Source organism: Diadema antillarum, unplaced genomic scaffold (genome assembly GCF_040938485.1).
Source record: "Diadema antillarum isolate AM-2024a unplaced genomic scaffold, OU_Dant_1.0 scf00000076, whole genome shotgun sequence".
NCBI classification, from domain to species: Eukaryota; Metazoa; Echinodermata; class Echinoidea; order Diadematoida; family Diadematidae; genus Diadema; species Diadema antillarum.
Window position 1 is genome coordinate 438,790 of NW_027270965.1, and position 27,755 is coordinate 466,544.

The window sequence follows — 27,755 nt, forward strand, 5'->3', positions numbered from 1 at the left end:
CACATTACAAGGTTAAAAAGAAATGCAGGAAAGCCACGCAAACAATGACCAACACTTCATTACACAGATCTATGAATAACATCACCTGCTTTGAGGTTCATCATGACCAGTAGATCAACCTCACACATGTTAAAAGTGTCTGCTTTTATAAGACAGATTAGAGACATTTTGAAACACGACAGCTGAAGTTAAATCTGCATCAATTGTGACTAGCCAAATATGATAACATGTATTGATTCCATAGATCTACATAAGTGCCATCTTGCATGATATTGGTAATAGGGAGCATCTGCTGTATATTCACTATGCATACTGGGTGTAACCACATGTTCATTTGGGTCATCCTGTACTGTAGTGCGCTGCAGCAAAAATAGAAAATTTCACACAATTGAAGCTTTTAAGTTTGGCCAATTCTGGCGAATTTTCCTCGCTTATGATTTTGCAGACAAAAGTGTAGCTATGCATGTCCTAATATCTCCCCAAAATACCTGTCACTCTTTTGTATTATTTCTGCGCAGCCTAACATAGAGCCTGAAGTTAGTGAATATTCCCACATAACAAAATATTCCATATTTACAATATTTCACTGTCACAGCTGTTAAAAATATGTATATTTGTCTCAATATCTAAACCATACGTTTTACTTCTAGGTCTGTAAATCCTACGATGTATAAGGCAAAGGGCAACAGAGGGAGAGAATGAGTGAGTGAGAGAAAGAGAAGAGAGAGAGAGAGAGAGAGAGAGAGAAGGGGGAGGAGAGAAACATATAAAGAGACATATTAATATAAACATATACATCTGCACAATGTATGCAAACTTGGCATACACAGTCTGCTTTGTTGACCTTACACGACACCTGCTCGGATTCTGAGCCACCACACATAGTCACAGAAATACAATTTCCACTCTCAGATATCTTCAAAATCTAACATAGATGCATGAACCACACAAATCTGCTTTCATACAATTTGACTGTCATTGAAGTTTATGAATATTCTCAGCTCCTACTTTCAGTGTGAATGTTGTATAGGAATAGGATAAAAAGCAAATCTCTCTATTGATGAACAAATTGAAAGCTCTCATTAGTCTTAAGTATGAGGTTGCATTGTGCACCTTTTATAGGGTTGTGAAACTGTTTCATAACAGTTTCTAGTATTGTACAACATTACTTAACACTATCTGTCTCTATTCCAATTATAAACCACCTACAAAGCCATGTCCTCTTATACACCCTGCTAAAAATGTGAAGAAATGTGAATCACAAGGCATAGCCTGTTAGATACACACATCTCCACCACAACCTAAAGTTGCCCGCAAGCGTCATACCACATGTCCAATATTTAAAAGATCCACATGTTGGTTTGGTCTCCTGTTTATTTTGACAAAGTAAAAATTTCTATCATAAAAGTGCATCTGCCTTCACTCCCATAAACATGGACTGGTACATGGAAAAATGACATGGACACATTTCATATTTGCTTCATACAGATTAAGGAAACACTTACCAATGGTGGAAATACCAAGTGTCAAACCAAATGTATGAAAGCATCCCACAATGAAATATTACCAGACATGGTGAGAAAACAGGTGTTGTTAATGTTTGTTTGTTTGTTTTTTCCTGTTCAGTTGGGTCGTTCAACCATTTTCAGGAAATACCAATGAGCAAAGTTGTTGGTCTTTTCACTTGTTACATACAATATCTAAAATATGCTTGCAATGTATTGTTTGGTTGTTTTGTTTTTTGCTTTTTGTTTGCATTCGTCTAAAATCATTTGTTGGCATTCGTTTCAAATCATTTGTTGACCAGGGCCCTGCTGCATTTTAAAAAAGATGCAATCAAATATAAGTCAGAAAATCAGACATAAATTCAATAGGTATCAGCCAATTAGAAATGAGTATTCACAGACTTATGTTTGATTTTCTCACTTAGGTTTGATCTGAACTTTTGTGGAACAGGGTCCAGGTCTTTTTCTTTCCTTCACTGTGATTTAATAGACCAACACAAGGGAACACGGAGATGGACAAAAAAGGCCTGTGGAAGATCATGGTTTCTTCTCTTGTACTAAAATCAACACTTCTCCCAAATCTTGAATCACACAAAACCAGCCAGATACAAAATGCACACTGAATCTCAAGTGGAACAAAAACATAAAACAAAAAACAATAAAACATAATCAATTAGTTTGTATTCCCTTATAGCGTCTGGTAGTTTTTGTCTTGTCTGGACTGGTAAAATTTGAAACCGCAAAATGCGATTCCAATAACAGCCACCGCTAGGACAATTCCACCAAAGAAACTGCCGGCGCTGAACTTTGACCCGCCGGAACCCGCTGGAGTCTTGGCTGTAGTCCCAACCACTGGGCTTTGTGTCTTTGCTTTCGTGGTCATTTGCTTCTCCGTGGCTGGGGCTTCTGTGGGCGCCGCCGTGGCAGGATTTGTCTGGGCTGTCGTCGCATTCTCATTAGTCAGTGAAGTCGGCTCGTTTGTGGCTGCAGACGTCTGCGTCGCCCCAGCCGTTGTCCCCACATTTGGCTCAGTTTTAGTCTCAGAAGGCAATTCTGTAGACAATAAAAGAAACAGTTCTTGAGAAACCTGCACAATAAGCATCACTGCATCTAGAAATACGGCAGTGCGACGTGGAGAATCGTTCTTCCAAATACCATTTGAATTATGTTTCTATGTGCCCACTGATAGAGCAGTTTTTAACATGTTTCTCCTATAAAGTAAAAGAAGGTATTGGAGGTTGGAATATATGTGAAAAAAATGCACCAAACTGGGGTGCAGAAAAGTCTTCTATGGGACATCTTCAAACAGATAGTATGATATCATCTACTTGGGCAAAATGGAATATTGGTACAAAGTGCAAATTTTTGTGCAAGTAAACTTTTGCACTCAGCTGGGTAGATGAATTTTGTAAGTTTTTTCTTCCATGGACTCAAAACAAAAAATAGCATGACATGCAAGCAAAAATATTAGAGTGTTTTGTTATTGGTCTTTTTTGCTAGTTTCTTATTGTGTGAAATGCAGAAAAATTTCCACTTTTACAGAAAGAGAATGGGAGAAAGGGGGAGAAAAGACAGAAGGGCAAGAAAGGAAGGGAAAGGGGGAAGCAAGCTTTCAAAAACAGCTTGTGAACAGGCAAAACATCAGGGATACATGGTCTCCTATCATGAAAGATGTTGTGATAGCAATTTTTTTCTAGCATGATAACAACTTCTTGTAGCAACAGCCAATCAGGAAGCAAGATTCTTTTTTAATACCATCAAATGATGATAATTGCCAAGGAAGCAAGTGTTGCAGCAAGATTTGTTACCATAGCAACTTTTTCATGGAATACGGCCCTAAAAGGCATGCAAAATGTTGCATTAAAAAATGAAACAGCAAGAGGAACAGAATGAGAGAAATTGAGTAATACCTGTGGTCATCAATTCAGTTGCAACTTCTGTTGGGCTTGTTGATTGGGCTGCACACACACCTACAAAAATAACCACACAAATATGAAGATAATGAAGCTGTAACGGTGTACATTAGCATGGGAATCTTGTAATACAAGAAACTATAACCATGACAGTTACCTTGTTATATTAGGTTTTTCACTCTATCAGGCAACAAAAAAAACAACAACAACAACAAAAGAAGTACATGGTTGGGGCCTGCAAAATAGGGTTTTGTTCGTAGAACTAATTAATAAAGTCTGCTTCATGATGGGGTTCCAAAGTGAAATGAAACTATCAGCGTGGGGGTGTACCAGGCATATTTTGTGTGTTATCGTAGTGTGAGAATGTTTCAATGTGTGTTTGACAGAAACAGACCAATATTCCAAATTTATCATAACATAATCAACAAATTGACTGGCAAAAACGTAGATTTGTTACAAACATGAGAACACAGTGTCAAGTAAACATGATATCTTGATGGACATTCCATGTACTTTTCAATGTCCACCATTAACACATCAAGATGACCACTGCAGAGATAAACAGATCATTATCTTTTTCTTTTTTTTTACTTTGATAAACAAGAGGTGAATTCCTGTAAGGTAAAAGGCATGTTTTGCAACACAGAGAATGCTTGGTACAGTATTCATCGCATAATCGGGACAGGTTGGGAGTAGCAAACACGGCCCCTTTAAGCGAGGTGCCCGATTTCGCGATGAGTACTCACCACACACTAACGGCATACGACATGTACATGTAGTGCACACACACACACACACACACACACACACACGCATACTGACGTACTGTACATGTACATGAATACACAACACGCTACCCTAGGCCCTCGGCGCGACCCTCCAGCTCTCCCTGCATTCTCGCAATGATGTCGAGTAATCGCAACTGGGTTCGATTCTTCTGTCAAACACGCGTGTACACGTAATCAATGTCAGCTCATAGTCTAGATTCATAAAACATTACGTATTCGCACACATTGAACCCTTCTCATCTTTCACGCTCTCCCTCCCACTCTCTCCCCCATTTCACTGAATACGTAACTGTTTATGGCCCTCATTTCAATCATGTAACTTTTGCCCAGTCACAACTGAGGAAGATTGTGACGTACACACAGATCACAGTGTACAGCTGTATTGAAAGTTGAAACCAAAGACAATAGATAACAAGATACGAAGGCGCGCGATAACAATGGACTTTGCCCTCAGTGTGTATGACTGAGATTAAACAACGCACACAGCCTGGGCTGTATGAGCGAGGCATGTTTTTTATTGGATGTGAGTCGAGTAGGAATTGCAAGCGAGCACATGGCTTTGCTTATGTAGGGGAGAAGAATGTTCGCGAAGGCACGTGCTTTGCAATGGCATGGATACTTATACACGGCGCTTCGTGGCTATGCATGTACATGTACTGGATGGACGGAGGTCAAAACACACCAATCCGAAGCTTGCTTTGTAAGTTTGTTGTAAACGACAACTGATACGGAATCTTTGAAATATTGTTGTGGTATTTTGGTAGATTTTTTGTGTAAAATATTAACAAAATCAAAGATCGCTTGAAGAAAAATTGTCCCGTTTATCAGAGGTCCCCGCCCGATTATCCAGTGAAAATAACGTGCGTTGGAAATGTTTCTGGGAAGCGTATATCATTTAAGCGAGGATCCCGATTATCAGATGCCCGATTATGCGATGAATACTGTATGTCATTTTAGAATACTTCCATCCTACAACAAAATGAAGAATATACACAATACTGTAAAACATGATACAGATGTATATTCGCGGCACAAAATTTTCGCAAATTGGAGCTGACGGCCTGTTTCGTGGCATGAAATTTTCGCGAATTGCCACTGGCGTTCAATGCTTTTAGTGTAGACAAGAAATTTTGCGTGCATTTTGATTTTGCGAATCTTGACGCTTGCAAAATTCGCGAAATTAAAATGCACGCGAACATTCCTCGTTTTACAGTATCTATATCATACATAAGATAATTATATTCTCATCCATTTGATAAACATTTTGTGAGGAATAGTAAGATATACCCAAAAGAAAACAACAATTGAAACAGGTCACACTTGTCATTGTAATGTAAACTTTGATAAATACACTGTACTGCTGGTTGGAGGAAACTGCCTAAAATACCCTGTGTCAGAATTAAAGAAGAAAGTTTACGATCATCCAGATACAATTTTACGCACTTCCAGCTGCTTTAGCAGCATACAATGTGTTACAGCAATCAAAACAGTACAAACAATGCTTGAACTTCTGCATTACGTAGCTTACTTCCCATGCAATGTTAAACAAATACAACACTTCATTCACTACCATCTTTAATGGCTCTTGCATGCATTTTCTTCTTGACTCCAGGAAGATTCTAGCAACATGACAGTGCCTGGAGTGGAAGGGGAATCTCTTTGAGTGGCAAAAAAGCATGAGAGAGGGGTATAATATTCCTAATAAATGGCGACACCGCACAATCAAGCCACACGAGCTCCCTATGCAAGTTAAGTAGCCTGATACAGAATGATGCATCACCAGCAGCTTCTCATATGGATAGCTCAAAATCTTCAAAAATTCAGAGCCTGTCCACTCTGTTGATTGGTGATGAACTATAGAAGCGTGCATAGATGCGATAGAGAGAAATAATAATGAAGTCTCTGACACAATCAAAAAATATAGAATGATATGACACCATGAAGAGTAAAGCATGGTATTTATATGCCTTTAATGTCCCATTTCCAAATTTACCCATGACATTCATAGTCATGAAACACAGCATTACATTAATACAATTTAACACTATGGTGTGCTTTTCCCTCTGCCACACCATCCCAGACTAACCATGCTTTAGCAAGACTCAAGCCTACAGCACAAGTATCACGCCCAAACAAGCCATTTCATCTAACGCTCACTGGCACAGCAATAATTTTTTTTCACGCCTCCAAGGAAAAACACAAACAAAAAGCATCGCATGTACATTAATATAAACATCGGATGGTACAAGGTTTTTAGGCCTGCTAATGCTGAACTGAAAATAAAACATTTTTTTTTCTTTATTCTCTTAATACTAATCTTACATATCAGGGCTACAATTCTAAATGAATAATCCATACTGGTAGATGTCTCTAAAAAATTGTGTCATCTACGGACCATACTAAGTTTTATGAAGATGTCAGTCATACATTCTCTTTTATCATTCACCATTGTCCAGAATTTGATGCAAAAAAATAATGAAAATGATGTCTTCAGGACCAAAAATTGTGTCATCTAGGGAACATACTAAGTTTAAATGTCAGTCATACATTCTCCTTTACCATTCACCATTGTCCAGAATTTGTGGAAAATGCTGGAAATTTTTTTTTTTCAGAACCATCTTCTATTACAAACAAATGAGAATTATGAAAATAAAATCATGTATGCATCAAACTGCACAACTTTTAATCCCTAAAAGCTCCCTACTGGAGGGGGGTGGGGGGGAGGGTATGGGAGGGAATGTCCCTCCCATACCCTTCCCTTCTCACTCGCTTCGTTCACAAAGTTAATCCCTACCTCCCACCCAGTTGAGAAACTTGGCCTCTCTGCTGACCCCGTCCCCCCCCCCCCCCCCCACCCCAAGAAAGAAAAGAAGAAGAAGAAGAAAAGACAGAGATAGTGAAATGTTGGATAGAAAGTAAGTGTGATGGGTTATTTGTTTGCTTCTGTCTCAAGCTCTGCTTACCATCTGTCAACAGTTGCCAAAGGGGTACTTTAAAGGGGATGGCTAGTAACTGACCAGTGTGAATCAGTGGAATGCTGGAGGATGATTGTTCCAATCCTTGTGGGATTCATTTAAGAGTACACTATATATCTATTCTTGTGTGAAAATTATTTGCTTCAAAATGGTCTCATATTCAAGTAATGTGCAGTTTAATGTTTCCAGGTAAGCGTCCCTGGTCAGTGACGGGGCATTAATCTGCACATTACTTGAATATGAGACCGTTCTGAAGCAAATAATTTTCACACAACAGTAGATATATACTGTACTCTTAAATAAATCCCACAAGGATTGGAACAATCATCCCTCAGCATGGGCCACTGATTCCCACTGATCGGTTACTAGCCATCCCCTTTAAAGGACATGCATTGTAGAATCTAACTGATACTTGCACACACTGCCCATTCATACACAAGAGTAATCAGTTTTAGGACTGGGATACAAAAAATGATTTTATAATGCATTGTCATTCACACATAGCCAAGAAACCTCTCACCCCTGTGAGCGAAATAATTTGAATACTCTCAACTGTGCATGCCTATAGTGACTGGACCATGACCCCAGTCATCCTTACTGCAGACCTATTGCAGGAAGTTGAATCATGGGATTTGCAAGAAAAGATTTCAATTTTATTGTGTGCCATCAACACACAGTGTATGATGACAATTATTTCGAGGGTTTCAAAAGAAAAATCGAAATAGACATATTTTTGCATTGCAGTGATTTGGTGTGTGTGTGTATGTGTGTGTGTGTGTGTGTGTGTGTGTGTGTGTGTGTGTGTGTGTGTGTGTGTTCACATAGTAGAATCATTTCAAGTTCTCTGCAAAAAATTGACAATCAAAAACCATCATTTTGGGGTGTGGGTAAATGGACATATAGAAATCACATGAAAACTTTGGACAACGACCAGCATCCTTGATTAACATAGAATGTCTGCGACTGAGGGTCAGACTGCCTTTAGTCGTGACAAGAGTCCAAGTGTCTCTAGGGTTTTTATCAATTCCTTTCAATTCGAGAGCACTCAGCTGACAGTGCCTTTAATATCACCATCCCCCGAAATGAGGCGTAGACACAGACGGAGACAGAGAGCCCTGTGAGGGAAATTGATTTTGGATACTGTAACGAACAAAAACAAACACGGGCTCATTGTGTGTGGCAGATTTCTATCACCTTCCTCCTGTGTAGAGTGGAATTATCGCCTCGCATTAATCTGGGGCACTTGTATGACCAGAACATTTGTGCCATTAAGTAGCAAACTACATACCTGAACTAGATTTGAAAAAAAAAAAATGACGTATCAATCGCTGCAATGATACTCCACAAAAGAAATGCATCTTAGGTGATGAAACTGGCAGGAAATCCTGAAAATTGTGTGAAACATGTACTTTTGTGTCTAAAGTTACAGAGAGAGAGAGATAGAAAGAGAGAGAATCTGACCAAGAAAAAGAAGGAGAAGAATAAAAAAGAGAATAGAAAGGAGAAAACGAGGAAAAGATGAAACTAAGTTGAAGAGGAAGGAAAGGAAAATGAAAGATAATGTCCCTGAGCTGAAGTCAAAGAAGGAGAGGACAAAAGAAAAGAAAGAGTAAAGAAAAGAAGTAAGCCATGATTTCTTGCACTGGGTGTGTAGACACCCTTTCCATGGTAGTGCACTGGTGCAGCAATACAAGGCTAATCAAGAACACATCAATAAAAATAATGTGATGCATGGTTTCACTCCTGAATACTTTGCAGGAAAAAGGCAGGGGCTTAGGAAAGCAGAGAGAAAAAAAAAGTGAGAAAGAGAGAGAAAAAGAGAGAGAGAGTGGGGGCAGAGCAATAGGCGGTGACAAAGAAAGAGAGAGAGAGTGCTATTATGCAGATCTATATGAGCATTACCAAAGACCACATAGCTAAATGACATGTGATGCACTTTCATGATAGGCAATAATTTTTATGGCTTGCCCAGGTTCATTAAGATAGTGTGCAGGGGAGTTGGGAGGGGGGGGGGGGGGAGACTTGGCAAATGGCTCTGTACGGCTTCACAAATTGCCGTCGTCCTCAACGGACTGCAAGAGGCATCATGGAGTACATGCACACGTGTTACACACTCTGCATGGCCTTGCTCTACCCGCGGAGGAGGAATAAACTGAAGCCGCACACCATAGAAACTGGTAATATAAAGTGGATCTCAATTGGTTCATATCCAATAAAGATAAGCCTACTCTGCATAGTACAGTGTGGCAGTCACGGCATCCACTGCATGTAGAGCAGGAAAGAGCAGTATACACACATTAGTGTAGAACCATTCCAGTTTCATGTCAGTTGTACAATTCCATGTAAAATCAGGTTTTTACTTTAAATTTTAAATAAGAATATGGTGTTTCTTCAAACATTGAAAGTCTATAAACACGTATTCAGGTTTCCAAATAAAAAGCAAAAGGCTATGAAAAAAAAACTAGTTATACACCATATGAGGTTTGGTTTTTGAATATTTTTTTTGTTGCTGCTGAATGAATTCAATGACTTCTTAAAGTAAAGCACAAATACTGTATTAAAATCAAAGAGAACTTACACAATAGGCACTCCTCTTCTGAAACCCTTTTTGCACCATGGATTTTACACAGTGTGTACAATGCTATGGAGCTTTCTATGTCATTCAGCACTTGAAGCACACAAAAGCATGTTTGTATTGTCTGTGGATGAGGAACTGTCTTTGATGATATGATGAAACATGTCATTATTACCTTGGATAGAGTACTGACGAAACGTTTAACTCAAGAAACAAAGAAAGAAAAAACAACACAAAAACTTCAAGTCCATGGCAAATGGAGCTAACATAATCAGATGACCGACTGCATTCAAGCAGTCACATGAGGTTCAAATTATCTGTCAAGAATTTGCTGAAGTGGGCATGTTGGCATGGCATTAAAGGGGTTGTTCACTAGCTGTGCTAGATTATGAATGAATGAATGAAAGCAATGAAATACCAGGGAACATGTATGTCACAGGGAATCAACAGATTTTCATCAATTGGTGCAAAATCGAGCAAATGAAGTAAGGACGGTCTGAATCAGTGTGTGTGACACGAAATAGGGGACTTTCCCTATAAACCCTTTATTGTCTTGCTACAAATTTTGTACATATTATATGTAAATCTGACTGAATTTAGGCATAATAGTTAGTATTGCACATTACAGTTTGCAACAGGACAAACACAATCAAGAGATAGGACATTTCATTATGCTCTCACGTGAGAGAACAGTTTTGTGACAAAAAATGGTTCACAATGCCAAACTTGAATGTAAAAGTACATTTTGATGTTCTATGCAAGTCTATAGCAGCTTAAATTGCATCTTATAATTGTCTTCAATGTTTTAGAAGGGTCATGGGGTCGCAGTTGCCAAATTATGAGGCAAAAGAAGTTATTTCTGTTTGCCAAAGATATAGCAGAGCTGTGATCCTATAAAACAGTTCTGTACCTCATCAAATTTGCTTGTAGTGGTGACATAGTGGTGTAGTGGTGACTAATTTCATTATTTAATGCAGAAATCATTCCATAACATTGTTACTGAACAGAGCTATGATTTTCATGAAACTTCTAACATTCTGTGTGTGTGATTTCATTCCAAGTTCCAAAAGCAAAATTTACTTTTACTAATTATAATGGTCTCTCCCTTTAAAAGGCTTTTAAATAATGACAGCCTTACCCTACTTGTTTACATCAATAACAACAACAAAAATATCTATTTTGCTTTACAGCTCTTTTGGCTATCTTGTTTTCACAATACCTTATTATGCAGACTCAGCATATTAAAGTACAGTGGAACCTCTATTATCCGGCCTCCCTTTTAATCCGGATCTCTCTATTATCCGGACGCAATCTCGCCGTGATTTTTTATCTTTTTTTAAGAATTACGGGAGGAAGGGGGATTCCCAACTCCTTGAGAACTCCTACACAAACACACATGAATTACATATACTTGATACATTTCTTAATAATTATTTAGGTAAATCATCCCAAGAATTTATAAAAGAAAATGATTTCATTCTTGCAAACACGAACCTCTATTTTGGGGTCTGTTACTGAGTGTAACAATGAAAAGGTTGCGGTATACACATTACTACATGTGGTACTACAATGGGCTACATCAGTACATGTGTATGTATATGTACATGTATAAAGCATTGAGTCTCCCGTATCCGGCCAAATCCCTTTCATCCGGATGAGCCCCGGTCCCGACTTGTCCGGATACGAGAGGTTCAACTGTATACCACACTCTCATAGGATCTACATCTATAGTTGAAATTATGGCTTCTGAGGTGGCAGGGATAATCACTCATTTCTAGTAGGCTCAAGAAAATTGTGCCCTGCATGTCACCTCAGAATCTATAATTTCAACTAGAGCCTCTCAGTGCATGGTGATGTATAGGCCCTATTTCTTTAATGTCCCCTTTTGTCACTGTCCCCATTAGTGTGGAGAATAATTTCAATGTCCTAAAACATATGGACACATTTCATTTTATGTCTCTTGAGTCCAGTGAGAGCCTGCATATCCTCCCCTCCCCCCCCCCCCCAAAAAAAAGAGTTAAACCCATTGAGGACGGGTTGATTTTGCTACAACACTCATTTCCCATAGATACTTGCAGGAGTATACTCGGGACTCGTCCTCAATGGGTTAACAAACTAAAAGAAAACAAAAACCGCACAGAGTTGCATGATATGCAACAGCCAAATGCCAGCATAATCTCATCTACTCTTTTTTTTTTTTCTAAATACCCATTACTTCCTCCCCCAATAATCCTATTTTGTTGCAGACATGGCACATTTATACAAGGTGTGTGCACAGAGTAAACCTGGCTTGCAGTCAGCAATGGAGTCCTACGGTGTAATGTAAAGTACAAGGTAGAGCACATACACAGCATGGCTACGAATGGGACGTGTCCACCTCTTCCACACACAGCACTTCCTGATTCCAACACATTTCACTCTTTCTAGGCCCCCATCCTTTCTCCCTCCCCCACCCCTTTTTACCAACATACATGTACACACACCCAAGTCCTTTCAAAATGGTGATAGAATATGTGGACCAATCCCTTTTAACACCATCCCCCCCCCCCCCCATAGTGATATCAGGAACGACATTGCCACCGCCACGTATATGGGTGTATGGCGCAATTGTGTGGGATGAGTGTGATTAATCATTGGATTGAGCACACCTCATCACTCACTCTCGCTCGCTGGAATTGACGTGGAAATAACGCTCACAACCTGTGCTGCTATCCCAGTTTGGCTTTTCTGTTTTTGCAAATAAAAAAATCTCTGCCCCCATCCCCTAAAAATGAATAGATTATAACACATTAAAGTTTGGCCTTTGGTATTTTGTGAAAGACGATGTTGCTGAAACTGTGGGGGGAATTCAAGCCCATACAGAAGTTTCTGTGTGACATCAAATCTTGATTTAATTTCTGTTTACAATGATACACCTGTAGAGATTTCCCGAGATTTCTTGGATGCCATTATTCATAGAAATTTTCCTTGAACATTGCAAAATATTCCCCTATTCTCTGTGTGCTGCTGTCTACTAAAGATAGTGTCTTCATAGTACATGAGTAGCGTGACTCCACAGTGAAAAACAGCTGAATGCATTATAGTGCATACATTTACCTGTTTTTATGCAAAGAGAAAAGGGAAAAGGAAATTTCATTGCAAGTGACAACAGCTGTAACTTCGCACATCAGGTTTTGATTCATATCCAATGAAAGAGGACATTCAGAAATATGGTGCAATTCAGATCCAGTATGATTTATACCCAAGTAATCAAGCTGTCCTACTGGTGGTAGGTCAATGAATTGCAACTGTGATCATTACAAAAAGTGCGGTGACATCCTCCATAAGAAACAAGCGTTTTTAAATGCACCGCGCAGAGCTCAAAATCAGGTACAGGACATTTACACGGACTCTCGACTTTACGAACTCATACCTCCCAGAATATGTCTTTTTGCTTAAATGCACCTGGTTTTTATGGAAATCTAGATTTCAAGCTTCGCCATCGGTACCTTTTCAATATTCATAAACCATGTTAGTCTAGCCTCGAGTGAATAACCCACCAATATGTTCATACACTGAAAAAGCAATTGCACGTCCCTGCGTGCTTCTCACTTTATATGCTACGCTGATTGGCTAAGGTCATTGGCCTTACGAGGTCGCATCAGCTTAGTGATCGTGACGTAGCGCGTATGCAAATTTGTGACGTGACAATAGGTGCGCGCGTCTTTATTACTATTTAGATTTCATTAATACATTAGCTCAACGTAGCATTTGCGGCGCGTGATTGCATCATGAATATGTACTATTCTTTAACGCTCAACGCACTCTGATAGGTGGTATGCAAATGACGGATCTACGTCATAGCTCATTATCTGTTTGTTACCGTTTGCGTGTAGACTTTTTGTAATGTAGCACCTAAGGTTCATTAATACTTTCTAATAAAATATCTCAGAGGAAAAACAAAAGAAAACAAACAAAGTATGAAACATTAGCAGACAAATACATTGAAAGAGAATGAAAATGGCCAAAAACAAAATCTCAAAGCATAAAATACACAAATCATGAATTGACTGGTTCGGTGCATTACGTATCTTCTCAAATAATACACGATGATTCCAAACATGTTTAAAGCACAAATGATGTTTGCTATTAAAATTGTACCGCCACCTTTACAGCTTACACATACCTTGTAGCCCATCTTGTCCAAGAAATCATATTTCTGCGGTTTTGATGCTGCATGTCTTTCTTTGAATCAAGATTTCCTCCAAAGAGGTTGCAATAATAATCAATTTCACAAATTTCACAAAGGTTTAAATGTTTTTGATTTTGCTTTTTTTTAAACTAAAGGCTGCTCCAGAGTGAATTCTGTAACGATGTGTATTTCGTATGAAATACCACACTACCATTATTGCATAAACAATCAACCCCCAAAAAAACAAACAAACAAAACAAAAACAAAACAAAACAAAATAAACTGCCTTAAGAACTTTGATAGTTCATTTACATTTTTGTACTTTGTTGCCGGAATGATACAGGGGGTTTAATTTTCCAAAAAGCCCCCACAAGCTTTTCGCTTCAGCCATCAGGTGCCTTGCTCAACTTACGGAGCCGAAATGTAATCTCATTACGATGTCCGACACGAAGCCCCCCCCCCCCCCCCCCCCCAAATCATTAGACTTCCACCCCAGGAAATGTATATTCCTGCACATTCGTGTCGGCTGACGGTTCACAGAAGCCTCTCTATGTTTTATCCTTGTTCTGGGTCTGATCAATATCTTGTCTTGCGATCGAAGTCAGGCAGCCCAAGTCATTTCCCTGCGCAGACAAAAATGTCAATGTTTTCTGGCTACAATTTGTAAGGGCGGACGTCCACTTGGGCGCGGACAAGCCCCGGAAGGGTTGCGGAAGAAAATTGTGTCATTTCGGCATCCTGTCCGCGACAGACGCGGAATAACTTTGTGAATCGGCTTGTCCTGGGACATTCCTAGGACTGTCCGCGGACTGTCCGCGGACTGTCCGCAGACTGACTGCGGACATTCCTAGGAATCACTCCGGAAGAGAGCGAAATACCTCGGAATATGCTAATCGTAGCCGGGCAGCGCGGAAACATCTAGGATTACACCAGGAATGAACGCGGACAATCAGGATGCCTTCCGGACAACACAAGTTAGGCATGCGGACAAACTGCGGACAATACCAGGAAAATGGAAAGGTATAAATTTGGCGCTGACTTTGACTTTTCCTCATTTGACTGCTAGCCGTCATTGATGCTTCTTGTTGTCAGGGATCACTCCAAAATCTTCGAGTGATCCCTGAGGTCACTCTTAAATAATAATAATAATAATAATAATTGATATGATTTATATAGCGCCAAATCCACTCTGCAGAGTGCTATTGGCGCGGAAGGAAGAGAAAGTGAAGGAGATAAAGTGAAAATGAGTGAAAATGAACATTTTCACTCGAAATTCACTCCAATTTCACTCTAAATTCACTCTTTTCTTGTATTCACTCCTTCAAGAGTGAATATTTTCACTCGAATTTTTTTTTACAGAGTATATGTATTCTTTATTCCCTTTTTTAGACCTGTGCTTTATCCATCGTGAAGTATTGTATACATGTTTTGTCTGATACTTTGTCTGATTTCCTTCTTTTTTTTGGGGGGGGGGGGGTTCAGCTGGGCTGTCAAATTGGACAATCGATTTTATTTCCAACTAAAACAAAAAGAGAAGATAAAATTATTAGGTAATAACATCTACGAAAATCATTCAGGTAAAGAATATTTCTGAAATGATTTGTGATGCTTAATGTGTACTTAAATATATACACTCAGCAAAAAAAGGAAAAAAAAAGAAAGAGAAATTTAACACTTTTTCGAGTTCATAATTTATTGCTTTTTCTCTCATTTCACTTGGATTTTGAATTGACAGAAAATTCTTCATTTTCCTCCATCATCTTTAGCTTTCATTGTTATTTTGGGCTTCAAAGATATTACATTGTAATGAGACCACAGGTATATCTTTGCAATTGAATTCATGCTTTTTAATGTGATGAATTTGTCTTTTGTTCTAAAATGTTGTATCATTAGAAAGCATTCACGTATGAATAACAACTTGTTCATATTCATATAATACATTAACATTTAGCCAAAAATTCTATGCTTTTTTTCTGAGTGTATACTTCCACCTACTTCTGTGATTTTTCAGCTGCTGGGCTGTCACATGGGACAACCTAGTTTGTTTGCAAATAAAATACGAAAACAACATAAAGGAAAATGTGATAGTAAGTAATAGGAACCAGAAAAGTCACTCAGATTAAAAATAATTTCTGAAAAGATCAAATCAACATAAACTTACTAGGAAGTTAGGGGGCTGATTTCACTTCTTTCTGGTTGCTTTTGGCACAGTCTCTACTACCTTCTTCTTTGCCTTCTGGGACCGGAAATTCCTTAGATTTACCTGATCTTCATCACTAGACGAAAGGTGTGCCTGTGATGGGGATATTTGCATGGGGGCCTCGCCTCCCTTCTTGCTCATTTTGCGTTTCATTGGCATGACGCTCGCGGAAAGTGTCGACATTTTCGTGTCTGGATCACAAAATTTCCGCATCGGTTCCGGACACTTGCATATATAGATCCGCATCGGCTCCGCGCTGTCCTAAATCATTCCTGGTGTCTTCCGCTTTCATTCGCGAAGCTTCCCTACACCGCGGGATTCTTTCCGGAGCGTGTGCGGAAGGAGCGGAAGGGTTCCGGACAAGCGGGACATCCTCAGGACATCGTCAGGACAAGTCGCCGAAGGTGTCAGGAAGTTCATTTCCGCGTCCAAATTTTGGTCTCGATCAAAATTTGGACGCGGAAATTTTTCTCTCTCCCGAAGGTGCGGAAACGCCCGGACATGTTTAGGACAGTGAGCGGACACGTTCAGGAACGTGCGGACAGGTTGCCGAAGGAGTGCGGAATACCAAATTTGCATTCTGGGTCTTGTCCGCGTCTTGTCCGCGCCCTAGTGGACGCCTGGTCTAAATAAGTAACACATCTTCGTTTGTATTCCCCCTCCCCCCCCCCCCCCCCCCCCTTCCCCAAGATTATATACTATGAGCATTAGAAGCATTGGTTAGTGGGCATGGATTGTGCTGACCATCCATAAAAAATGGGTAGTTGAGATCATCACTTGTTGCAATGTATGTATTAGGAGCACAGTACAGCAGATCCTGCTCTGGCTTTGTAAACAGACGGTATGGGGTTCAAATCATACAGTCTACATGCATGTGTGGTGAATTCATCCTTCGACAAAATGTTTTGGCCACCATGTACAGTACCCCTTGCCTCAGATGTATAAATGGGTACCTGGCAATGCTGGGGTAATGATACTGGCAGGGCCCTCTGGTAGAACAGTATTAACCCTTTGAGGATAAGTCCTGAGAATACTTGGGCTGAAATGTCTATGGGAAATGCGTGTTATAGCAAAATCAGTCCGTCCTCAAAGGGTTAAAGGGACCGTATAGTTTTGGTTGAGACCTAATTTCAGGTTTTTAACATTTTTTTTTGGTGAGATAATGAAAAACCTCTTTATGAAATACGAAAAAGCATGTATTTCTGTGAGGAATTCAATGTTTATTTGATGAAAATTGGTTTTGAAATGGCTGAGATATCCAATAAAGAGTGATTCTAATAAAGTGTGGGACCTACACTTTATTACGATCGCTTTGTTTTACTTCAAAATGTTTTTGGATGTTTCAATCATTCCAAACCCGATTTTCATCAAATAAACTTTGAATTCCTCTTAAAATGGTATGTTCTGTACTACATCATCAGTGTTTTCTTGGTATCTTGCAAAAAGTTAAGAGCCCAATTCTCATCTCCACCAAGACTGTACCATCCCTTTAAACATTTATAACACTTATCTGAAGAGGTTACTCTTGATAAATGAGACCATACTACAAACACGAATATTGTTACTATCTTTCTCTTTTTTTTTGTCTTTGTAAAATTTTTTATCATACGATCATCACTATAACATTAAGTCTATCACTATTTTCATTGTTGGAAGTACTACAGGTGTAGTTTCATCAACATAATTACCATCATTATTATTATGATAACAAATAACTAAATTTCCTTCTGATTATCCCCCCCCCCCCCCCCCCCCCCCCTCCCGGCACTTGGATGAATACATGATGACAGATTCTATTAACAATTAATAGTGTAAACAATTTTGTGAGCTGTCATTTTATAAAAAAATTGATGTAGGTCTCAAGATCAGATGCTATTTCTACAATCTAGCTCTTATACAAGTAGTTTGACATTTGTAATATATACCTAGTACAAAGCAGGTTATCACAACCTTTAACAACAATCTCAGTTTGCAGCCAAGAGTAAATCACGGCATGTAATCAAATCAGAGGGCTGCATATCACATGTAACCATGATATTGCCTTCATGGTCAGGCTATAGAGACTCAAGGCTCTTGCTGAGTTTTTCCCTGACTGTATGATTTCCTGTACACCTGTACTTATGAAAGCAAGGGCAATGGACTTCATACATTCTGTACTTTTACAATGTACGTTATAGAGCTGGCTTTGTCATGAATCAGTATAGACACAGGTCCTTGCTAACACAAGGTTGATTGATTCAGCTCATGAATGCTTCCACACCACCTCTGAACTAGAGACATTTTTCTATCTGAGGAGCACCCATCAATCTCTTTGGTAGGTGTATATTATACATTGTATTCATTATCTTTCTCTGATTTTAATTCCAAATGAAACACAACAAATATGAAACATCCATGAAACTATGTACAGTAATTCTCATCATTCCCACAAAACTCATAATAATGCTCAGTGATTCAATGTTTATAATGTGAAAAAGTAAAAAAAAAACAAACTAGGATTTTCAAATTTTCCAGGAGCATTTGTTTGTAAATGTGTCCCTCATCTTTGTGCATACAGTAATTTACTGAATCCCAAACTCTCCATGTTCATTACAGCAAGTTTCAACATCAGGTTATCTACAAATGGATAAAGCTGATCCTACAAGAATTCATGATGATTTAAAATGAAGAAGGATGGGTTAAGAATGAAGGGTCAAAGGGGTACAATTGTAGCTGTGATGCGTGATAAATAGCCTTTTGCTATCAAAGGCCCTCTTGCTGTACAGTGGTGAGTGAATGGGGGCGAACACATCATGATTCGCATCCTTATGTAAGCCCTTTGAATTAGGGCAAGTCCAAGATAACACGCACGTTACGTATAGGACATTCAGAGACTTTTATGACCTGAAAAATAGTGTTAATGGCCTTTGATCATAATATTATTGAACTCTATCATGGTGATTGATATCTAGGAGAAGTATAATCATGTAAAAAATGGAGAAAAATGACCTTCACAATCATATTCTAGAAGAGATATGTGCCGTTACGTATGGGACCAGAAAAATTTTGTTTTTTTGAACATTTTTTTCAACCTCAAAACTCTCTGAAAGTATTTCATTCTACAACTTGTAACTCACTGTGATGAAAGTCACAACATTCAAGATTATCACAGGTAAGTTTCATGTCAATAGGCAAAAAGCTCTAATTACAGGTTCTAATTAAAGACAGACATGACGTGTTATGTATGGGACAGTTACGTATGGGACACTTTGTCCCCCATTCATTTAGTGTGTGGAGAACTATGTTTATGGGTATTTTGCATAATTATTGAAGTAAAATCAATTGCAACTACTCAAATACTGATCCAGATTGTCAAGGAAACAATATTCCCCAAATATTCACCATCATAGTCATATTCAATGAATATTTTTATATTTTTATGACCAACCTGAGTATGCATGCCCTTTGTACCCCATTCGCTTAGTGTGTGAGAACCATGTTTACGGGTATTTTGCAAAATAATTTTGCAAAATACCCATAAACAAATTTTTGCATGAGGTGGAATCAGTTGAAATTACTCAAATACTGATCCAGATTGTCAAGGGAACAATATCCCCCAAATATATACCATCATAATCATATTCAATCATGTTCTATATTTTTTATGACCAACCCGAGTATGTATGCCCTATTTCTATCAGGATAGTTACATGTACCACTAAAAAAATGCATAGTTTAAAGTGTTTACTTCCATTGATGAAGGGCAGTTTGCCATTTAGTTTAAATAAAAAACAACTTGACACAAGAAATATTAATTCTAATAGATAAGCAATACCTGCTGCATGGAATTCCAGTAATCGAGTACAGGTAGATGTACAATGTATGATGTCTGTCTAGCAGTCAGGTCATTGATTTGAAGCACACCTCAGTATGTATACCCATGAATTTTGTTGTGGCTACTACTGAAAACTGAATAAGGAGAATTTGTGTATCACTTGCAATAAAAAAAAATACTTTTATTTTTTTTTTTTGATATCACAACCATTTCAAATTGGATCTCCATCAAATTAACTTTGAATTCCTCTAGTCTTAGAATTGTATGCTCTTTAGTAATTCATATTATTGGTTTCCAGTCATCTCATAAAATGTTGAAAACTGAATCCCTATTTCTACAAAAACTATACCGTCCCTTTAATGCTGATTTTCATTGTGTATTTTGCCATCTTCCCCTCCCCCTTTCTGAAAATTGTTCAGTCAAGTACAATATGTATTGTTTCAAGTGTCTATAACTCAAAAAGTAGCTACAAAGTTGGGATGCTTTCTTCAGGATGATTGACCTTTTGTGTACTGAGAGACCTTCCCAGCTACTGTAGCTACATGCATTCACATGCAATATATATGAGGATGTCCCATACATAACGCATTTGTCCCATACGTAACATTATTTCAATGCCTGATAAAAAATATTTCTTTAACTGTTTTTTCTTTTTTCTATGGTATTTAATTTCCCTAAACAATAAATTAGAACTTTCCAAAAGGGCATTCAAATAACCTTAGCAATTTCACAAAAAACCTAAAAAAATGACCTCATTTTGTTACATATGGGACATCTCATGATAGGACACGAGCTAATTTGCATAATCATTTGCATAGTCCCTAAATTTTCTTACCAAGTTAAACTATTTGATGAACTTCGTATGTCCACATATTAATCAAATATCATTTGCTTTCCTTTGAATAGATATGAATCTTTATAAATGTCCCATACGTAACGCAGTGTTTTACATTTATGCAAATGAAGCCCTTGAAATTTGCATAAATTTACATAATATCATTTTTTCCTCCATGGAAATCAAATCTCAACTCATAAGCTTCAAAATGATACCAAATACGTCAATATTGAGCAAAGATGAAATTTTGCCTTCTGAGGGGACCTTATCTTGGACTTGCCCATTACCGATTTTTGCTCCCCGATTTTAGGAGCAGAAATTGGCCAGTTTGAACTGCGTGTCTGTCTGCCCATGCCCAAACTGAATACGGTATTGAAAACTATGCAAGCCACCTGGCCGCCACGGGTGGTCAGTGATGCATGTTAAACAGGCCAGAACACCAAGAAGAAGGATGTCGGCAGCGCGCCATTCCAATGGTCGACTTGAACCTGTTAATATGATTATTCAGTAGGGTTCTTGTGATCATGAATAATAATGTGTGAAGCAGATCTCAAAAGGCCCTCGTGCTGTCGTACTCGGCTGGGCTTGCCTCTCTCGCCCGTTATAGCCATTATACATCGAGAGAGCCTTGTTAAAAGAGGTAAATCATCACTATGCACACAGTACCAAATTCAGTCATTATACGCAATACATTCCCAAACAAATCCTGACATGTATTTGTACACAGATGTGTGCCAACCTCTCTTCAAGACTGGAATGCTGGGAGGTAATCAAATATTTACTTCGCACAGACCGTCTACGGCTAGAATCTTGAACGGTGACGTAAGCAGTGGAAAGTTATTCGCTTCAATGACACAAAAACTTGGGGAAGCAAAAGACAGATTTTGCCATCCTTGAGCTAAATATATTCTGTACTTAAGCATCGGCTCAAGAAGGGAACACGTGAAGAAAATATGAAAAGCTTGAGTCATCCTTTGCAGGCACAAGGCTGCAAATGACACACAAGGAGAAGCTCCTTGTAAACAGCGGAGTTGATGTACTTTCTATTGCATTATAGATAAGAAGCGACTTTGTTGCCTAAACCTTCTTCTTGTCGTACTCACTCATCCAAACATTGATGAGCATAAAAAGCAAAGCAGACACAGACATACAGTGTAGTGGACATTGATCATACAAATTGTACATTGTACATCATGTGTACAATATACATTGTACATCTGTAGACACTGATACACCTACAATGTATAATATGCACACTTGTAATGACTGTCATCTAGAGACACATGTCAATGCACTTGCTTTGTTTGTTTCAGGTTTTTGTTTTTGTTCTTGTTTGTTATTTGTTTTGTTTTTGATTTTGTTTTTGATTTTGTTTTTGCATTTGTTTTTGTTTGTTTGTTTGTTATTTGGTTTCTTGTTTTGTTTCTGTTTTGTTTTTTGCTTTGTCTTGTTTTGTTTTGCCGGGAGGTGCGTACATATTACACAGTGTTAGGACAACTGGCACTTAAAACATTGGCAACATTAAATTGTTTTTAATTTCTGGGAAGAAACTACAACTCTATCATTCACTGATGAATCAGGGATTTTCACTATTATCAGTCTTTAGTTGTTGCCTTTTTCCATGGCCAGTGCATGCGAGAACTTTTGATATCAACAGGGTTTCCTTGCCCTACTTCAGTTGGCAAAAATCATTCCCCTTCGAAGTGTTACAACCATGCAGATGCAGACAGTTTAGAATCAAATTCTTACAAACTATGGAATGAAAAGCCTGCAATTCAAAACTGAACAGATGATGTGCACTTGTCTGTTAGCCTTGCCAGCAGCTGTTCAAGATGATGACAAGCCGGCGATCAATCCAACTCAGGATTCTTTGTTTAGCTCTCTCCTCACAACTTACAAGGCTTTGTTCCCTTGAACCCTCCCCCCCCCCCTCCCCCACCACCACCATTCGTCTTCAAAACTCTACCTTAACCCATCCACTCCTGGAGGAATCATAGAATTTGCAAAATGATAATCTTGTCCTAAATTATCAAATTGGCAAGATTCAATGATCAATCATCAACAATCAATCTTATGCACACTGTAGCTCCATGGTCAAATGCAGATCTTTGAGTTTAGTGAAGATTAAAATGCAGTTTTGAAATGGCAGGCTTTGAATTCACTCTTTCTGATTCAACATCATCTGTCAATCTGAAAGTATAATTCCCTATACATGTCTGTTTTCATTTTGAGTCTCCACAAACTAAAAGGGAGTGAAGTACAATACACATTTGACACAAACTGGTCATGTGTGCAGGTCCATAATCAATGTTGCAGTTTGAATGAATGCATTCACAATGCTATTGGTTTCCCACAATCTCTTGGCACAATTACAAAGAAATTATCATGTAGAAAAAAAAAAGGATGTAAAAAATTATGTGGGCATCTCCGACACTCTCTCCCCTCTCTGAGAATTCTAAATATTTGTAAGTAAGAGCATATTGAATTCACAGTAAAGTGAAAAAAAAGATGCTGTACCAATTACAAAAATACCAGTATTTCAAATCACTTTAAAGGACAAGTTCACCTTCATAAACATAAGGATTGAGAGAATGTAGCAATATTAGTAGAACACATCATTGAAAGTTTGAGGAAAATCAGACAATCCGTTCAAAAGTTATGAATTTTTGAAGTTTTTGTGCAGTACCCACTGGATGAGAAGACTACTGCAGTGTATGAATAACTTAGATGTCACATGCATACAACAATATAAGGAAAATATAAAGAGAATTTCACAAAATTCCATCTTTTGAAAAAAGTACACATTCCCCTGACTTGTTACCGACACATGTTATGGGTAATATTATTCCCCCTGCCTTAAGAAAGAGGCAAGTCAAGTGCTCTTTTATTATGCGAAAAAAGTGAAAATATGTTGAATTGTCTTTTACATTTTCTTTATACTGTTGTACGCATAGACTCACAAGCTGTAGTAGTCTCATCATCCAGCGGTTCCAACACAAAAATTTAAAAAATTCATAACTTTTGCATCGATTGTCCAATTTTCCTCAAACTTTCACTGATGTGTTCTACTAATATTGTTGCATTTTCTCAATCCTTATGTTTATGAAGGTGAACTTGTCCTTTAAAGTTCAAGATAAGAAATTAATCACTCAAAACAAATAGAGAATGTTGACATGGGTACCCTACTCTATCTAAAACCCATTAACCATCAACATGTAGCACCTTGACACATGGTTCATAAGTCAAATCTAGGAAAATTTCTAGCAGGCTGGAGTATGTACCACAGAATGATTGGTGACTTGATCAGAATTTTCAAAAGTACATTGTACAATCTGTAGATCAAAGATTGATACCACTATGAACAAAAAAGACAGTTGTTACACTTGAGACCTAGTTTCACAAATTGGTAACATTTTATCATCTATAAGGATTATGATTGATGGTTCACAGATAGGTAGCACCAAATTTAAAATGTTGTTGGGATTAAGGGCAATGCAACTAATACAAGGAAAAGTAGAAATTACGCGGTGCGTAACATATGTCCCCGCCGGAAGTAGCATTTTGTAACAAAATGTGCAATATAGGTAAAAAATCAAGGTCAAAGGTCAAAGAAGTCAAAGGTCAAAATTCTGTGTAGAAGTTTTGAAGCCCTCACCTAGTGCCATCACATAAAGCAAATGGAATCGAAATTGGGTTAGAAATGGCGAAGGAGTAGCATTTTGTAGCCAATGTACAATATAGGTCAAAAATCAAGGTCAGAGGTCAAAGAAGACAAAGGTCAAAATTCTGTGTAGGAGTTTTGAAGCCCTCACCTAGTGCTATCACATAAAGCAAACGGAATCGAAATCGGGTTAGAAATGGCGCAGGAGTAGCATTCTGTAGCAAAATGCACAATATAGGTCAAAAATCAAGGTCAAAGGTCAAAGAAGACAAAGGTCAAAATTCTGTGTAGAAGTTTTGAAGCCCTCAACTAGTGCCATCACATAAAGCAAATGGAATCGAAATCGGGTTAAAAATGGCGAAGGAGTAGCATTTCGTAGCAAAATGTACAATATAGGTCAAAAATCAAGGTCAAAGGTCAAAGAAGTCAAAGGTCAAAATTCTGTGTAGAAGTTTTGAAGCCCTCACCTAGTGCCATCACATAAAGCAAACGGAATCGAAATCGGGTTAGAAATGGCGAAGGAGTAGCATTTTGTAGCAAAATGTACAATATAGGTCAAAAAATCAAGGTCAAAGGTCAAAGAAGTCAAAGGTCAAAATTCTGTGTAGAAGTTTTGAAGCCCTCACCTAGTGCCATCACATAAAGCAAACGGAATCGAAATCGGGTTAGAAATGGCGAAGGAGTAGCATTTTGTAGCAAAATGTACAATATAGGTCAAAGGTCAAGGTCAAAGGTCACGACTGAAATTCTGTGTAGAAGTTTCAAAGCTCCCATGTAGTGCTATCATATAAAGCAAACAGAATCAAAATTGGCTCATAAATGACAGAGAAGTAGCAAATTGAAGATTTTGATCACACACGGACGCACACACGGACACACGGACACACGGACGGACGGACGGACGGACGGACGGACACACGGACGGACACACGGACACACACACGTACGGAGCCCGTTTCATAGTCCCCTGCTCGAACTCGTTCGGCGGGGACAAAAATTCTAAAATACATGTACAGTACAAACAGTTTTCAGTGGGCTGTTGTTGCTCAGTGGAAAAAAAAGACCATGTGGATTACCAACTGCAAAAACTATGGTTTCCTGGCAACAGCTCTGTTTTGCTTTAGGGCCTATACTATATAATCCAGTATATGTCAATCTAGGCTGTCCCATAGGCTGCTTGCTTATGATGCATTTACATGTATTGTTTTCCTAGACTAGTAGAGGCCATGTATGGCAAACAAATCATGAGATTTTTCAAATTTAACATCATGTTATGGTGTTCAAAGTGCTTTGCATTTACCAATTCTTGTTGTAACCGAGTCGGTGGACTCACATCAATGCCATAAAATGCACTCATTTTACTCCCAGCATCCAAGACAACATTTGCATGATCTCCTAGAATAAGAAGACACTACAATGGACATCTGATTTGCAACCCCTTAACCACCTTCTTTAAATTTGGTCCAATTTAGCTTACATTTGTAGCTTTCTTTTGTGCTTGGAACATAGTATCTTTACATCACATCCCTTCTTCACTTGTTTTATCAATGATGATTACTTTAGGGGCAAAAGAAAAAACAAACAAACAAACCAATATTCTCGTCCCCCCCCCCCCCCCCCCCCCCCCCCAACCTTTGGACTCTGATAGAGATCCAGTACCGGTAGCAGTAGGAGGTACCCGGTTTTATCAGCTTTCTCACCCTAAATATAATTCATAAATGGATATTGTATCCATGCCATGGTTGACTCCTGTGATTATACATACTTTCTTCTTATGTTAATTATGGGGAGTACAAAAATGAAAAACTTGAAATAAGCCTAGCTAGTCAGACTTTAGTCTTAATGGCCTACTAGAGTCATACAAAAATGCATCACAATTCACATTATGAATCACACTTGAAGTTGTAAACTACTAGTATTTAAACTTACAACTCGTAGTCTTGACTATACCCATGCAGCTTCGCATGTGAGCTGCATCAACTGATCAATTAGAATATATTGGCAATTGCATGGATCTGACTAGACAGAAAGATCCATCTGTCCGGAGGAGTCTTTTATTTTTTGACGTTATCGCTCTCCTCTGTAGACATGGAGGGGATCCGTGAAGCCAGACGCAGTCTCCGTGGAGCACTTCCCAGACGACCAGATACAGACCGATCTTTTGGTCAAGGATCTGACTTGAGTAAATTTAAAGTAGGCACCTAGACTCTTTCAACACAGTGAGAGACTACTACAGGTACAAGTGTAGTACTCTCATCACGATATCAAGTCTCGAAAGTGGAATTTAATTCATTTTTGTGCTGATAACTGATAATGCAAAACACATATTTTTATGCACAGTAAAGTTAGACCTCACAGCAGGAACCTTTTCATACAGGTACATCGCACATACAACTGATTTACAACAGCATAGAAGCTGATCGATCTCTACATTTCATCGAACACAGACTGGCGATCGTCCAGTACGGTATATCAAGCGGTGTGTACGCCGGAGTTAAGGGCGTCTGTTTCTCTAGCTCTGGATAGCTGCAGATTAAACGAGACCAGCCATTGCATTGCTCGCCTCGGCGAAGTCGAACTATCAGCACTGAAACTTGACGTTAACGAATAATGATGGTTACTCACCAATTATAAGCAGCACACACAAAACACATGATATGACTTGAGAGCACATTCTGGTAGATTTTGCAGAAATTCCTTGCAAATAGAAAGGTAGTCTCAATTCACAACGAGACACAAGCAGGAATCATCAATCGTCAGGCACATTCACATCTCCGTCGTGTTAGTTGTGTTGGTTACGTTTACGTCCGAGATCGCGAGGATCCGGGGCGGCCGCGGCCTGCCGGGTTGTTGGTGCACCGGCGACACGTACAGTACGTACACGCTCACACGTAATCATAGTAGGTGGTCACGGTTGATCGTGAATGGGTGGTGGGTCTAAAGAAGGAGTGTCTACTCCCCTCTACGTTAATTGACAGGAAGTGAAAGTCAACTCAAAAGAGATTTACATGTTGTATCTCCTCGGGATGGAGAAACGGCGCGAGCACTTTGGCGACCGCTGCAGTGTGATATCAATATGGATCGACATACATGTTATGAAAATACACAGTTGCATTGAAAATCATCTTCGGTAGGCTGCACTATCGAACACCTGCAAATAATAGATACACTGTAGGCCTACTAATATAAAGAACAGCAACAGTTCAGCCCCATTTTTAAATGGGATTTCGTTAACCACCAGAAGATAATGTTATGATGGGGATTTTATCAATAATTAGACCCAAATATGAAACTTCAAGATAAAACTCTAACATTTTC

At 38.7% G+C, this 27,755-nt stretch overlaps 1 protein-coding gene across 1 annotated transcript; it reads right to left on the reverse strand.

The window, feature by feature from the left end:
- Nucleotides 1-755: 755 nt before the first annotated feature.
- LOC139717543 (uncharacterized) lies at nt 756-27,230 on the reverse strand. Its single transcript, XM_071629052.1, has 3 exons — nt 27,063-27,230; nt 3,416-3,475; nt 756-2,558 (listed from the first exon to the last, which is right to left on the reverse strand). The coding sequence occupies exons 1-3, from the start codon at nt 27,109-27,111 to the stop codon at nt 2,194-2,196; spliced, it is 474 nt and encodes a 157-aa protein (XP_071485153.1). The 5' UTR covers nt 27,112-27,230; the 3' UTR covers nt 756-2,193.
- Nucleotides 27,231-27,755: the final 525 nt, after the last annotated feature.

Bases quoted from the DNA above. Each gene is read 5' to 3' on its own strand.
- LOC139717543 (XM_071629052.1), bottom strand. From the start codon at position 27,111: ATGTGCTCTCAAGTCATATCATGTGTTTTGTGTGTGCTGCTTATAATT. The intron at 3,476-27,062 runs GTGAGTAACCAT...TTATTTTTGTAG, and splicing joins GTGTGTGCTGCTTATAATTG to GTGTGTGTGCAGCCCAATCA. The intron at 2,559-3,415 runs GTATTACTCAAT...TATTGTCTACAG, and splicing joins AACTGAATTGATGACCACAG to AATTGCCTTCTGAGACTAAA.